Source organism: Pagrus pagrus (genome assembly GCF_965226575.1).
Source record: "Pagrus pagrus genome assembly, chromosome: 6".
NCBI classification, from domain to species: domain Eukaryota; kingdom Metazoa; phylum Chordata; class Actinopteri; order Spariformes; family Sparidae; genus Pagrus; species Pagrus pagrus.
The window spans coordinates 23,484,048-23,500,498 of NC_140190.1; the positions used below are offsets into that span (position 1 = coordinate 23,484,048).

General features: G+C 42.2%; 1 protein-coding gene across 4 annotated transcripts; it reads right to left on the reverse strand.

The window, feature by feature from the left end:
• lhx9 (LIM homeobox 9) lies at positions 1-13,953 on the reverse strand. 4 transcript variants are annotated; one of them, XM_084355196.1, is made up of 6 exons: positions 13,786-13,953; positions 10,203-10,524; positions 9,075-9,277; positions 7,792-8,150; positions 4,194-4,396; positions 1,020-3,606 (listed from the first exon to the last, which is right to left on the reverse strand). In XM_084355196.1, exons 2-6 carry the CDS (start codon positions 10,380-10,382, stop codon positions 3,352-3,354), a joined length of 1,200 nt encoding a protein of 399 aa, XP_084211322.1. In that variant the 5' UTR covers positions 10,383-10,524; positions 13,786-13,953; the 3' UTR covers positions 1,020-3,351. The 4 variants fall into 4 exon arrangements, with proteins under 4 accessions (XP_084211324.1, XP_084211322.1, XP_084211323.1 ...); XM_084355198.1 differs by lacking the exons at positions 1,020-3,606; positions 13,786-13,953 and adding an exon at positions 1-991 and having other exon boundaries at positions 10,203-10,887; XM_084355197.1 differs by lacking the exon at positions 13,786-13,953 and having other exon boundaries at positions 7,792-8,147; positions 10,203-10,887.
• Between the last annotated feature and the right edge of the window lie 2,498 nt (positions 13,954-16,451).

The window sequence follows — 16,451 nt, forward strand, 5'->3', positions numbered from 1 at the left end:
TCGTTTTCATATGCTTTATTTTGCAGCTGACAATGAATCATACAATGAATCAAAGGAAATAATATACATCTCAAGGAAAATGTTAACAAGATGATGAGGCGCATGCAAAATGAGAATCTCTTCTTTATCTGCTTTGTTTTTTCACTTCCTTCCCTCGGTACAGCCAGATGGCAAAGCTCCAGCTCTGCAGTCCTCTTCATACACTCATCATATTTGATGGGCATCCTGCTGCCGAGTTTCAAGGAGGCCATGTGTTTACGAAAATGACACTCGTGACAAAAGAAAACTTCTATTTAGCAAGCTGATTCTTGGGCGGGGTGCATGGGGGCAGCAGCGTGTGTGCATTTGTGTGTGTGCATTCGTGTGTGTGTGTGTGTGTGCACGTGCGTGTGTGCGGAGAACAAAGATTGTGGGAATGTATATATTCCGCTTACATAGGTGCAAGGCAGTGGGAGAAAGGTTGTGTGTAATGTGCGTGTGTATGCATGTGTGTGCTTGTGTGTGTGTGTGTTCATACCAGTAACATCCATACGTCTCTGTTTCACACTGTTGTCATGTTGGATCTTTTAAATCACATCCTGTGTCTTTCTGTGACTTTTTTTTTTTGTTGCTTTAACTATGTTACAATACATTTTATTATCATTTTTGTGCAATTACCATTCCAATACAGAAAGATTTTTTTTTTTTTTTTTTTCACATTGATCTCATAAATATCATACACTGTGGGGTCTCCTCCGTTGATGGATTCAAACACTCAGGACAAACTTTTGTTATTTAAAAAAAAAAAAAAAATCATCTGTTGTACATTTGCAACTGAAACAGGTTTTATGTTGGTTGTTTATTTGTTCTCAATATGCTATCATCTTATCCTAATATTGTCTTTGTCTTCAATGGTGAGGAATTCCCATCAAAGTTTTCCCCTTCTGTTAATACTTTAGGGAATTTTCAAACGTCGGGATGTATGGCTGTAATGCCCCAAGATTTGTTCTCCCTGAAAGAAATGATAGAGTAAGAATATATTAACTACAGAGCAACCTGGCTTTACGGGGTCTGCATTTACTCTTACTTCATTTTTAGGTTTACCAATATGTTATGCATAAATATATACTATATATGTATATAGATATATATCAATATATGCTTTGTAGCATTCCTCTGATTTAAATTTTAAAGCCATGTTCATGCATTAAAAAGCAATTTCATATTTTTGACTGCAGGGTTTAGATGCAAATCCATGGGGCATTACGTTAAAAACCATAAACATCATAAAATAGGAAATAGAAATTAAAAATGGAGGCAAAAATGAGGACGTTCAGCTGGTCATTAATAACTGAATGCTTTCTCATTTGTTGATGTGATAAACGAAAAGATCATATTCAAGATAGAACACAAAAAATGGCAAGTGTAATGAAAAATAAAACCCATTTAAAGCAAAGTATTTTTATTCACACAAATTTAATAAGATATATAACAACCGTTTGGTCCATAAATATTTAAGGGGAAATAGTTTCTATACACCATCTTTATCAAGAAACAGGGAAACATGGACAATCTTGATAGAACACTTACTGTACTCAACTATTAACACGAAGATCAATATATAAGGTTCTTGGATTACCCAACTATATCTGAAAGAGTGCACAAATGCTTTCTATGACATCGCTGCCCCCTTTTTAACAGGATACACCATAAAAAGATCTTCGGAAATAAGATGCAAAACAGTACAAAACTAGTGAGGCGTCAAAAGGATGTGAATCAGTTAACAAAGAACACATATATCCTGAATTTCACAAACTTTCTCCCAAGTTATAGCATAAGGCACATAGTAGAACTGAGTTAGGCATCTACTTCAATAAGTAGACTTAGAGTACCACTTTGTTCTACAATAGAACAAATTGTGACGCTCACAATGAAATGTATCAACTCCATTGAAGATTTGCTCTGTCTTTCTCTCTTTTCTCTCTATCTTTCAGCCAGAAGAAACATGTTTTTGGTCTGTTCAGTGGCAAGTGTCATTAAAGAAAGTATAAATATGGCCAAAAAGGAGAACACATGGACAATGATTTCCCACTGGCTGCCTCTCACGACTCCACCTATCTGAGGTCATTTGAATGCTCATGTCAGCTCTACAAATCTAGTCTGCAACGTCGCGACCATTTAATTTCTCACCCCTGCTCCTTTTTCCCTTTTAAAATCACATCGTTACCCTGAGCAACATGATAAAAACAATAATGCACTTTTCACTGGGCAGTATATTGTCACTGTGCAATTGAGTTTAGCTGTGGATCTATGGATATGTTTGCTAGGATGCATCCATTCGACTACGGTTAATCTAAGAGGCCAACAAATCTGAGAAAGTGCTCTGTCATGAAAACAATCGATTACAACAGTGTCCATAAACTGTTCTCCAATCAGAATTTCTCTCGCTGATTTCTAATTATCATGTGACTGCATTACATGTTGAACAGTTACCACTGTACAGATTGTAAGATTTGCTTCTTTCTCTTTATCACAGTAGATTTGTGAATCAAGACAAAAATGTAAATGGTTTCAGCATCTACCTGCCGTATAGGCTGCAATGGTTAGGTGCTTATATAATGCAATTTAGATGTTTAACATGTAGCTCTGTGAGATATTTCAGTGTCTGATTCCATCCAACTCAGTCTTAAAGACCGAAACATTCGGAAATAATTAAAGCCTGTTTTCTGGAGTTATCCATATACAGAACATTCTACAAGTTTATTTCCCAAATTATTCCAAAAAAGAAAAAAGAAAAAAAAAAAGTCTTTAAATTGGATAGTGCGAACACAGTGCATACATATACAGGTTTCTGAGGGCAAAGAATTCATATTATTTTAAAATTTAACCAATTAACCATAAATTAGGAAGGGCTTATTTTAATCATAATTCAATACAAATGTACAAATAAAGTCAAATCAAGTCAAACAAAAATCTAGTTTTCCAGACAAGCTTCAAGTTTAGTTATTTTTCCAATGAATTGTGGGATCCATGACAAAATTTCGGATGCCTTCAGACTTCAAAAACGTCCCGTCCAAAATCAATCTCTGCATACTGTGAGTCGACTACAGACACGGCTGCCATGCGGTTTCAAAATGCTACACATTAAAATGATTTCCTTGTGTTTTAATGTGGTCGCTGCTGTTCTTGCTCTTGTTGCTCTTGTTTGTGTACACAGTACAGCACTTTCTGTTCCAAGGAGCTGTCTCTGGTAGATTTAAAGGTGTCACTTAAAAAAATAAAATGTAAATTGAGGAAAGAAAAAAAAGAAAAAAAAAAACAAAAACAAATAAAATCAGTTAAAAAAAAAATCAGTCTGCTAGAGATAGCTTGTTAGAAAAGGTTTGTCAAGGTAGTTTGCGAAGGACTCCCCGAATCATGGCTGTCCAAACTAGAGGTGACGGAGGTCACTACAGTGATAGAGGGGTTTGTCAGGTCTGTTAGTGTGGCCGCGCTGGAGGGGGGGGTCAGGGCCCCACTGTCAGATGAGGGTGGAGGGAGTGAGGTGCCATCAGCCTTATCAACACCTCCATTCTCCTGTCGCAAAACGTTCCTTCTGAATTTGGCTCTTGCGTTTTGGAACCAAACCTGCAAACCAATCCCAATGTGGCTTTTACTTTTTGTTTTTAGGATTAATTTTTAAAAAGAAAGTATCAAATCCATTGAACAGTAGTTTACATACCAAGTTATCACAGCTATTACTGTATCAAGTTGCCCTCGCCTTACGTATATAAATCTTTATATGGAAATTTTCATACATTATTTTGAGCTTATGGGGCAGATAACAATGAACCAGTTAGCTCCTGAACACTGAATATAAGTATGTGGATTTTAATAGCAAATCAAAACATTAATCCTGACCTTTTAAATTTTTAGATAGCCAAAAAGAAAACGTGCACTCTCATTGTTAATAATCAGCTACAGTTTCTACGCTTAAGGCGACTTTTCTCCTCACTTTCCCAAAAAATAACATTTAAGAATCTACAAAATCTCAGATCAAAACCCCTGGATATACATCTAATGACTACATGGACCAACCAAACAAACAAAATCAAAGAGATGATGACTTCGATGATAATACTGGTGTGAAATGAGAGGGACATGGAGGAGGAGTGGGGTGCAGACACAGATATGAGGTGATCAGGTATCAGTAAGAAGAATGGCTCGCTGCTTACCTGTAGAACTCTCTTAGTGAGGCCCGTTTTCTGGGCCAGCTGCTTTAAGTCCTTGGCATCTGGGTTGTGGTTGATGGCAAAGTAGGATTTCATTGTCCGCAGCTGATGGTGCTTGAAGGAGGTCCGCATGCGTTTGGTCTTCTGTGTTGGAGCGTAGGCCTGCTGGTCCCGGTCCAAGTGATCGGTGTCGTTCTCGTTACAACCTGAGAGGGCAGAGGGCAGAGCACAGGAGGGGGTTCAGAGTCCGAAAGGAACAACTGCCACAAAATCTCAGTCTTCTGCGTCTGGATTTATTTTCACCGTGCTCAATTATTTTCTCGATGAAAGTGATGGTAATAATGAAGCCGATCACTGCACTGCCATCAAGATAACATCGTTCCAATCAGGAAACTGCTTCAATCTAATTATTTGCAAGCGTCACTGTAATGAAATGTTACACTAGATTTAAAGCTCAATATTAAACTGAATATCTTGTTACATGGTCTGGTTTTATAGGGAAAGAAAGGCACAATTAAGAATATTGGATTAAGGCTATCACATATGGACTTAATTGAGCAGAGGTCATACATTTCCAATGAGTTAATATATCAACAGATCTATTATATACCATCATGATAAATAATAAAACTCTGTATATTTATAACATAAAATTAGACAATGCGAATAAGCGACAGTCGAGATTCTAGTTGATCAAACAAAACATCAAATTAACTTCACCTCAGTACATGTTGTAATGTTGTAACGCAGCGGAAGTGATCACCGTGTTGTTAGATTTTTTAAAAAACGAGGTAAGTGATGTATTTTAAGCTTACACTGGGACCACGCTAAATTATTATTTCTGTTTGCGTCTGCAAAGACTAATAGGCCTAATGGGCCTCATTTGTCAGCAGCTTGGTACTGCATGTGCAAAATACTCAGAGATGGCGAAATGCAAAAACGGATCCACTAAATTAAATGCATGTTTGGCTAAACAGTGATGCTGAAACCTTTAGCGCTGCATCAGGAGACACAAATCTTAACCCTCTATTTTCCTATAATGTTTGCAAATTAATTCTTTGCGTCGCTCTAATTGAGACAGAGACAATCACGATGACAAATTGACTGTTGAACATTTAAAGGCGTTTAACCAAAACATACAATGAAATACAATTACTGATAACTGACTGATTGTTTAATTATCTTGATTTCGCTATAGTTAGAACAGGTTGGGTCTTTCACTCGCCTGCAGAAGCAGAGGCCATCCTGCAAGCAGAGGATTTCTAAATTATATAGTAGGTTGTATTGATTTTCATGTCTCCGTGTAACCGAAATGCTGACCAGCTGTTTGTTTTTTTTTCTCAGAGGCTGATAAAATATCAAATTAATTAAAACTTTGCATCATGGGGATGCTTTCTCAAAAAATCATGATTGGGTTAAATCACAAATCAATCTGAATAAAGGAGCTACAGATTCAATAAACCAAAGGATACATGTCTTTGGCTTTAAACGGCGTGAATTAATCTTTTTGTTATTTGAGATTTCTTCCTCAGACACTCACACGCACCGTTAACATGACAATCATTGACATCTATGCTCCTCTGTTCCAGCCTTCACTGGATCGTGTTTCACTAGACATTTCCCACTAGGGGTCTCTATATCCAAACAAGACCAAACTTTACAGAGTGGTGTGGAATACTCTGTGGACCCACACCTTCCCCTGGTGAGAGCTAACATGAATGTGCTCGCTAAAGCAGAAACAAAACCTCAAACAAACCTCATTCTATTTGTCATGAATGTGAGCCTCCTGATGTGCAGAGCGATATATTAACCTGAACAGCCTGAGACTATGAGTGAGGTTTGATAGTGAAAGCTGTTTGTGATATTTGAGCACAACGCAGGACAAAGAGAAAATATCAAGACTGAATCTTTCAGCTGCTCACTAATACCTGATATTATTGATATTCTATGGTGTGATTTTTTTAAATGATTTTTATGCTTATGGGCTAATTTGAATGCTGCATGGTCAAAGAATTATGACATTAATTACAACATTTAATATCTTTAAAAACAAATGAAACCAGGTATTTTATTTAAAGTTAAAGATGCTAAGAAGCCTAATTTAAAATTGGAAAATATTTTAATTGTTTTCTATTTAAATATGAAAAATATAACATCCCCACTGTGAGCTGAACTGTGTCTGTGGTGCTTATCAATGAGTTCCCAGGGACATCATCATTTTATTTTTTTAGTGTGTTTTTCTTGTACCTGTTGTGGCTGCACTATATTTTACGCTGTGTTGTTCTCCTGCCATACACGAAAAAACCCACAGTGCTACAATAGATATTTTTCCAGTAAGGCATCCATGAGAACTTTAGGATTTGCATAATCTCTCGGAATTGTGTTAGCGAGAAACAAACCAGCGGCCGCTGGAGCGCAGCGCTGAGTGCACAGTGCTGTGCGCGGAGCCCCTGGCCTCTCCCTGCAGCAGGCCCCCTCTGCACGGCGCTGCTGTCCCTGAGAACTGTGCTGACCGCCGCACAGGAGGCCAGGGATTCCAACGTCACCTTCAATTAACGGAGAACAATTAACGCGCAGATTACCCTTATTCCTCCCTATTCACCGGGAACAGAGGAAAGTTGGCGCACAATGACAAACTTTCTCAACCGCGCACTAATGCGCAGAAAGCGACAACAAAATGGGGACGCTGCAGGAGGGGGCTGGGGGGTCGGGTTATAACATTCAGCGATTCAATGCGAGATTTTTTTTTCTTTTTTTCTTTTTTTTTTTAGATGAAACCTACATTTAACAGCAGCTTATTGTTCGCTGTGATCACACGTCTTCTCTCCTCGAAAAGTCAAAGACGCGCATAAACATGATTTTGGCCCATTTTTTACGCAACGGTCCCAAATCACATTTAGCTCCCCCTCGCACCCAGTCTGCACATTTATTCTGACCTAAATTAGTCTTAATTATAAAAGTCGATGAGCAGGTTGACGGCGAGGTCAAATTTCGATCACTCTCCGCGAGACGCACAGGAACGGTGCGTTAAAGACGCGTGGACAGAGAGCTGCGGATCAATTGGCCCACGGCTGCGGGCTGTTGCTCACCTACATTTGCATCATCTATAGGAAAGATGTATTTATTATAGACGTGTACGGTGGAGCCACAGCTGGGGCACCGAGGAACCTGAAAGAGCGAGGAGTTTGTGCGTAATGGCAAAAAAAATAAAAAATAAAAGCCTTTTTTTAAAATAAGTATTATTATTTCAAATGTATTTGCGTTGGTGAGTGGTTTGACCTCATTATAATAATTTCTGCTGTCGTATTTGAATAATGTAAAATTAAAATGAGCACGACAACACAAGAGTCCGACATTTTAGTGAAGAATACATGAACCACGCTGCTGCAAAAGGCTCCAAAACGCCGGGGTCAATAGAGCAACAGGGGTCTTTTCTGGGAGGATTTAGCCCACATGATGAGTAGTTTAGTGATTAATTTCACAGTTGGCTGTTTTTGCTGCCCTCTCTATTGGGCCTGAAGGACAAAACAGTTAAAGGATGTGGCCCCTTCTGCACAAATGATTTCTCTGACGTGTTGGTGCGAGGCCCCGCCACTCTCACCTGTGCTGTAGCTGGGTATATCTATCCCCATGGCCGGGCTCTTCCTCTTGCGCGGCCTTCCCTTCTGCGCCGTGCCGGTGCCGTTGAAGTAGGGTAAGGAGAGGCCGCCGCCCTTGGCAGCCAGCTCGGCGAAGTTGAGCTGGGGGTGGTAGTCCGGCCCCTGCACCAGCGTCTCGAAGTGGAGCCGGCAGTACACCAGGCTGTCCTTCATGCCGAAGTGGTCGCCGGTGGTCAGCGTCTTGTTGCAGGTGGTGCACGTGAAGCAGCTCAGGTGGTACACGGAGTCGCGCGCCCGCATCACCATCTCCGAGGCCGATATCCCGAGGTGGCAGCGCGCGCACCTCTGCACGGAGAACCTTCTGGAACAGATAGATCGTCAAGACTCCTCATACAGAGAGAGCGAGCGGGACACAGACACGGACAGAGGCGCTGTCACGGGCCAAAACATGCTCCTTTCTAGAGACAAAATGGTGTGCAGCCAATGTGTGACACAGCGTCAGTGCATGTGGCGAAGCTGGGCTGCAGCAGGCCTGTGACTGAGGTTACCCTCTGAGTTACTAGAACCACATCTGGCCTGCTCGATGGGCCACATTTTGTTGAGTGTAAGGAATATTTTCTCTCCCAGTGATGCAACTGACAGTAAACACAAAAGGCTGCAGGTACACAGAGCAACACGTTTAACATTTAGCAGCATGTCTTCTGTTCTGCAGCTTATTTGTACTTTTATAGTGGATTGCGAACATCACTCCGGCCTGTGCCTGGCTTCATAAACGTGTCCTATAATGTGGGACAACATGTCTGACCCATAACAGCATTTTTCCCATTGGTTATTTTCCATACTCGGACATGCTGGTCGGTGAAGCCACTAGGTGATTTTTTTTTTTTTTTTTTAAACGATAGAAATGTAGAGAACATGCTGGCAGAGAGAGTCCTTTGTGTCTGAGAGGGTGACTCGCACATCAAGTTAATGTAGTTTACATTTCAGAATAAAAGAGCATTCTCAGATCATGACTTATTTCCAGACTGAGACTGTTGTGGTGTTATTCAGACATGATTTGGGCCCAGTAGCAGCAAAAGGCTCCAGCATTATTCCAGCTGAACGGCCCCAGCAGTTAACAATAGTTTCCGTTTCTACAAAATAAAATCATTTCTCTTCTTTCTTCCAAAATTCCACTCGACCATTTTTGCGCGTGCGTGATCGCGTGCGTGGCAGAGCGTACATTTTCAGACTAAAAGCTAAAAAAGAAAAAATCACGTGCATGATTAACCTTCATTTTTCTTACCTGTAGTAATCCTCCTTGCAATAGATACTCCCATCCTTGGCAAAACACGTTAGCTCCGACTCCAGCGCGAGTTTACATTCACAGCATTTGAGACACCGCAGGTGCCACTGTTTGTCCACGGCCAGGAGGTAGTATCTATCCGAAATCTTGCCGCCACAGCCGGCGCACAGAGCAGGCTTCTCCGGGCTCATTGAAGGCATGGTCTGAGTCAGAGGGAGAGAGAGCTCATGGCGACTGGTTCCTTCAGCACACTGCTGGGGAAATCTTATGCAACACACATAATGCAGGGACACAGACAGAAACAGGCCTTCAGCAGCTTTATGGCCGTGGAATTAAACTTTTTTTCCTTTTTTTTTTTTTTTTAAATTTAATTTACATCTATAAAAGCGAGGCGTTTTACAGACGCTGTTAAACACAGGCAGGCTCGGTGTGTTCGCAGGCCCCCTGAAGGAAGAGCCAGCGTCTATTTATCAGCGTGTCTGAGGTGAGCTGATCGAGATAAATATGTTACTGGCTAAACATTTAGTCCTGTCTCTGCAGAGGAGGAAACAACAAATTCACTGTCACACTTTTAGAGGGATAATGTATTTAAAATATTGAATATGAGCCTATTTTTAAAAATATTAAAATATCTTGTGCAGGTAAAATAAAAAAATAAAATGTAGGTATAATAATAATATTAATAATAATAATTCACCATGATTTTTGTCTACAATTATATTTATAATTGCCTCAACTCAGATGTGTGTTTGTTTTTTAATTGTCGACAATAAACTAAATATCACTGCTCTCACGTACACTGTTTTATTTGTTGCTAAGAGTTGCATAGTGTGTTTTAAATATATTCAGTGCTAGGAGTGATACTTTAAGTAATTATTTTGAGCAGCTTGAAATATTAGCGCATTTAAACTATTAACAGGAAATTCCCTCTCCAAGAGAAAAGAATTTTGGATAAAGACTCAGACCTGACCAACCCTCCTCCCTGCTCCTCTCCTACTTACCCCCAAAAAACGCCTGCACACTTCCTCGCACGCTGCCACAGTCGTCGTCTAAGCACTTTTTTTTTCCTCTTTTCCTTTCTTTTCCTGTCAACATGAACTCACACACAGGCTCGACCGGGGCTCTTACCGACTCTCTCCCGTTCAGCTGCATGCCCTTCGCCAGGCGCGACTCCGTTTTCGACCGTCTCTCCATCTCCTCCATGATCCCTTGGATGTGATCCCCGGAGATCCCGTGGAAAAGCATGGCTCCCGGTCCTGGACGCAACTTGCAACTGCCTGCCTCTGTCTTGCAGCCCACAACTTCCATATACTGTACCGCAGCGCTGCGCCCCGCTCTCTCAGCGCATCCGAAAGGGGCTCCGAGGGCTCCGAGAGAGGCACACACGCACGCGGCGGCGACAACGAGCCCCAGAGATGCGGATCAGCTCCTCGCCGGAGTGCAAAGGCAACTGGAAGAAAAGAAAAAGCGAAGAGGCTACAGCATGGGTGGGACAGGAGGGGCGGCGGCGGCGGTGGTGGTGGTGCACCAGCTTTTTCCTTCTTCCCGTGAATGTCTCTCCTCCAGAAAAAATATATAGTCCAAATGATGCGACACACCGGTGTGGAAGTGGTGGTGGTGGTGGTGGTGATGGGGAGGGAGGAGGGGAGGGGGGCTACAGTGTGAACACACGCCAAAAAAAATAATGACACAAAGTTTTTTTGTGTGTGTGTGTTGTTGTTGTTGTTTCTTTTTTTCGGGTGATTTCTCTCTCCCAGTCTCTTCCCAGTCAGGGGTTCCTTGGTGCTTGGAGGTCAGGTTGGGACTGCCTGGATTTGAGAACCGTGTCCTATTTGTGAAGAGCCCGCAAAGCCTGCCCAGTCTGAATAATTTGGTAGGAGGAGTTCCCCCCTCTCTCTCTCCCTCTCTCTCTCTCTCTCTCTCCCTCTCTCTCCCTCTCACACTCTCTTTCTCTCTCACTCTCTCTCCATCGCCACTGATTTTCTATTCACCAACAAAGAGCTGTCACTCTTCCCCTCAAAAACTCTCCGGTTCTGGCTGCGCGAAGGACCAACTGTTTGTATGGTACTGACATTTTCATTACTTTTTATTCCCCCGTTTGGAGGAGAGGATGCTGGAGTTGTAGTCAGGAGGAGATGCATAAGCCGGGAGTGGGCTGAGCTGAGAGTAAAATATTTTATTTATTAATTTATTTAAGGTGCTTTAAAGAGATCATGTGCGTCTTGGAGTGCGTTAAAATGCCTCCGAGAGGCTCGGAAATAGGGATTCTCCCGCGTTTATCTCTTATCTGGTTTAATTTTGAGCGTCGTTTTCAAAACATGTTTCTTTATCAGGTTGTCCCAGAATAACATCATAACTGTGTGTACGCGCTTGTGTGTGTGTGTGTGTGTGTGTGTGTGTGTGGTATAAATGTATTGTTTGGGGCGGGGCAGTGATCAGTGATAGGCTGGAGGGCGGGGACAGATTATATTAAACAATCTGAAAGACGAGGAATTTTTTTAAAACACAAATGAATGAGATTTGGGTTTATAACAATTAAAAAAAAAAGAAAAGAAGAAGAAGAAGAAGCACCCTATGCCGTTTGCAACCCAACTCAGATAATCACACAGCAGCCTGGTTTTGTTTTTCTTCAACATTTTGGAGATAGTAGACTTCATTTGATGAGGCGAGGAGGCACAAGCTACAGGCTTCACTCTCCAGTTTCTCTCCGAGCATCCGCTCACACGACCCCTGTCTTCTCTCCGCCTGCCTGGATGAGGCCTGATCGCGTTTAATCTGAAGCAGGATCACAACTATTAACGAATTTCATTCATTTCGAGCGGCACGCGAGCTTGAATAAAAGGACATCTCAGCTGGGAACCCACCACCACTTATTCAGACATCCTTTAAAAAAAGAAAAATCCATATAATAGAGATCTGTGTCACTTTTAAAGGGTGTGAAAACTCTGTCACGCACGTAAAACAAAACAAAAAAAAACAAAACCCAGGCAGACTGACTGGCTCTTGCTGTCCACAGGCCAAATATGGTGGCAACAAACCAAAACGAGGCGGCTCAACACGACACAGGCCTTCCAGAGCTGAGAAGCATCTCTTCATAAAACAATACTCGGTCGCATTAATGGATTTACCGAGGCTCGGGGGGGGGGGGGGGGTCTGCAGGTGTGGATGCTTCATCTCAAGACGTGTTACATTATCATGTGCACCCACCCAGCCTCCCCACCCATCTCTCCCTCCACTCCCCCACCTCCACCATGAAGTGGTGTTGGCTTTAATTGGAGGCCCCTTGATAGCAGCGCTTTCAGACTTTTAAAGGGTCGGACCCTCCTGGCCGGACCGGACCGGACCGGACCGTGCAGCTTGAAATCTGGCTGTGTCAGTGTCCTGTGTGCAGCAGCAGCAGCAGCAGCAGCAGGGTTGACAAGAGGACTCAAAAAAAAAAAAAAAAAAAAAGGACACACGGGTTTCATTTCACCTGGACAAAGACACCCTGAGAGCAGTGATCAGCTCTCTCTCTCAGCTCTGTGTGATATTTAATCTGGCTGATGGGTTGTTTTTCTCTCTCTCTACTTCCTCTACGGGGATTTTTTTTAAAAAGAAAAAAGAAAACTGGACTTATTCGCGTATTAAAACATAAATGTTGCATGTGCGTCCATCATATCGTTAAAGTCGATACAGGAGAGTGTTTTGACCCGCTGCCTCCAGCGGTGACATTTCATTTGGCTGGAGAGGGTTTAACAATGTGTCAGCGAACACCGAGGGACTCACGTCTTTTGTGTTTGTCGTTTTGTTTGCTTTCGTTTCCCCCTTTTCTTTGCAGCCAAATACCTGCGACTGAATATGTTCTTATTTCGTTTTATTTGTGTGTGTCATCTGGAGAAAAAGTGTGCATGCAGCAACAAAACCACAGCCAATTCATGAAATCACGCTTTTTTTACATTTAGAGAAGAACAGCCCTGTTTTGTTTTCTAAACACATCATATTATTAAAACAATCTATTAGTGTATGTTAGCCTTCATATTTAATTACTGGCTCTGAATAAATTGAAGTAGATTGATCTGGACGATTCTCTGTCATATTTCGTTTACTTGCTGAGAGCTGATTCGCCCTAATTTGTGTTTTCAATTTTCCTTTATTATTCCCGGACCGTATTCAGTCTTGAAACACATAATAATAATCGCAGTTTATTCGTGCACCGCGTTGACCTCCATTCCAAACCCTTTGACGCGTTTTAAAAATGAAATAAAAACAGTCCTAACCAGGTTTAAAATGGCGTGGGAACCCAGGGTGGCTCGCTAAGGCCGCTGCCTTTTGTCGTATAAATAAAGAAAATAAAATATCAGCCTTCAATATGAACAAAATTAATTAGCCCACGTTTTAAAAAAAGCGTCATATATTTATATTTCCCCAGCACCGCTCAGCTTGCACGATTTTGCTGTCATTTACAACGACGCTCGCCTGTATATTAACATAATTAAGACTGTGAGGACACAAATATTTGTTTGCAAGATCCCGTAAATAAAAATAAAGATAGAGAAGGAGAGTTCACCTTCCACCACATCTCCCTGTTTATCCCGGAGAATAATCACCCTCGTGCATCCGATCTGTCGCGCATTGCTTCACACGCTCTCCTCCGCCTCTTTTCCAGGCTTAAAAAGCCCAACTTTGTGTTATTATTTTTTCCCCCAAGAAAGACGCGCAGAAAAGGTCTTACCTGAGGCTGTGCCGTGCGTGAGATCCCTGTGCAGCGCGCAGGCTGAGCAGCTCCGGACTGTGCGCGCTGAGGAGGCAGAGGAGACGCTGCTGCCGGTAGATGGGGGGCTGCTCCTCTGTTTCTGAGCTTACACTTCGAGTTCGAGCGTCAATTAAAAACACAAGACATTTAAATATTCCTCTCCCGTATGCGGGCAGCCCCCGACGCAGCGCGCAGGAAACGCACAGAATATGGGGGAGCCACGAGCCAATGGCCTACCCAGCACGTAGGTTATAATGTGTGATGTTGTGGCGAATTAAATGATAAAAAAAACTACAGAGTTTGGAGGCGCAGAACGGTGAGCGACCACCTCTGGATTCAGGAATATTTCATTAGAATAAGACGTTTTATTCCATTTAACAGCCGCGTCATCTTTTGGGCTCATGCGTAATGTATGAACCCAGACCCTAAAGTTTTATTTAACCCCCAAAGACGAGCGAACCGTTTAAGTTAAAGGCGGCATCAAGCTCTTAAAAATTATAATCAGTAAATTTGCAATCACTAATCGCACGTGCACGAGTTGATGATGTATGAGATGAAAAGTGATTACAGCTGGAGTTTACCTGCTGGTTTGTGTGGATTAATAAACAGAGTAGATCAATCAAACACATGACGAAGACGCACAGCGACACAAAGCCTGCTGGGAAAAATAAAATAAATGATGGTATGATTGAGAGCAAAATCTAATTCATTTTTACAATTAAAGTGCAAAATCATGTCTGAATTCGACGTCTTTTAATCACGTGGACATGATCATCTAAACCAATAAGAGAGGACCATCAATTATTCTTCAGCTCCAGCATCATTACACCAGCACATATGTTGATAAAAAAGGCCTTTATTTAGCAATAATCCAAAGATCTCGTTTATTTTTCTATTATTCCTCAACTTATATTGAATTTGTCCTCCACAAATAGCAGAAATATGGAAATAATTTCATCGCTGGGTTCATATTTCACTTCCCCTCAACTGTATATCTCCCTAAATCTCACCTGGAGAATACAGCTGACAGCCTTCATATGAATTCAGTGCAGCACTGAGTGTGTTTAGCCAGGAACCATTCACAACACACACTTGGCCTCATGTTGCAACATCTAATGAATAAAGAAATGCAGTTGATGAAAGATTAAGCACTATTTAATAATGTCAAGTTTTAAGTAAATATTAATATTGTTTATGCTTTGAAGACGGTTCGATTGTGCCCCGGCCTCTTAACAAGACAGCATTTTCTCAATTTAAAACAAATATTCATCACCTTATTATATAATGTTCCTTTCTTTTTCATTTGTATTGGTGTTACCGCCTCGTGCATTATCGGATTATTACTCATCTGATGACACGATATTAAAAAATAACGACACTGATAAGAGAATATAAAACAGTTTAAAGAGCATGGTGCCTCCGCTTGAATTTGACTTTTTTCTGTTAAAAACAGGAAGTCTACTCACACCGGCCACTTGGAGGACGACACACTGAGGTGTAGATGGATTTAAATTGACAATAAAGTGAATGGGATATTGTGTTGAGTGAGCAAAGGGTGGCAATTAATTACACCTCTGCACTGCCTGCATAAATGATCATGTGCCATACTGCTAACAGTCATTTTGCTTTGCTGCTTCCGCCTGGGCTGACATCACAATGTATCTCATCAATAATGCAGCAGCACTGAGATCCATTTCACTGTGTACCACGACGTGTACCGTGCACACAGCGTTCTCCGAGCATGATACCCAGACAGGCTCTGCAGCCGGCGTGCTCGGTTCAACAGTGCAGCCACAGATACAGCATCTATCCGGGGATGCTCCCCTGGCTGCCTGGCTCCGAGGGCATGGTGGTTAGATTACCACACATCCAGGGTTCATCTGGAGTTATCATTTCTGGGTCACCTCAAGTGACACTCAGTCTCGCAGAGGGAGCTCTCAAAGCATGGCCAGAAAAGGAAGCGAAAGGAGAGGTGGAGGCGAGGAGGCAAGGAGTCGAAAGGGAGGCGAGAGGAGGGAGGAGGCGGGCGGCGGTAAGGAAGGAAGGCTCTCCCAGGATCCACCGTGGTGCAGGGAACCACGGGCTAAACACTGACAGGATGAAGGAGAGGAGTGGGAAGGGAGAGGGGGGTTTGAGGAGAAGGAGGAGGAGGAGGAGGAACAGAGGGAGGAGTGAAGTACTGTAAAGCTGTATCCCAGTCACATGTATCCCAGTCACATGAGCCAGGGTGGGTGTGTGAGACATCCTGGAAATATTTACAAACACACAGTGGACATGGCTTCATCATTTTTGGAGGAAATATCAAAACACATATAAAGATGGGTGAAATATGAGCGCGGCAACTAGAATTAAAATGTCTAACAGTGATTTAGAATAATACTGATGGACAGGAATAAGCCTATAAATAGATTTTTGAGGCGCCTCAATCCTCAAGTATCCTGTTTTTCATTTCCATCCTTATTTTCTCTCTCCAGGTCTTTTTCTCCCTCACTTTTTCCCCTCTCCTCCTCCAACTCCCCGCTTCTTCTTCTTCTTCTTCCTCCACTTTCTCTTTTCTGCCTCTTCCAACCAACCCCCCCTCCCTTCAACCCCCCCCACACCCACCAACCCCCACCCCCCTCCTCCACCCCTCCTTCGATCTCCTC

Excerpts from the sequence above, each read along its gene's own strand:
- lhx9 (XM_084355196.1), bottom strand. The coding sequence starts at position 10,382 with ATGGAAGTTGTGGGCTGCAAGACAGAGGCAGGCAGTTGCAAGTTGCGT. Across the intron at positions 8,151-9,074 it reads TGCAAGGAGGATTACTACAG|AAGGTTCTCCGTGCAGAGGT; the intron begins GTAAGAAAAATG and ends TATCTGTTCCAG. Across the intron at positions 3,607-4,193 it reads TCACTAAGAGAGTTCTACAG|GTTTGGTTCCAAAACGCAAG; the intron begins GTAAGCAGCGAG and ends ATTGGTTTGCAG.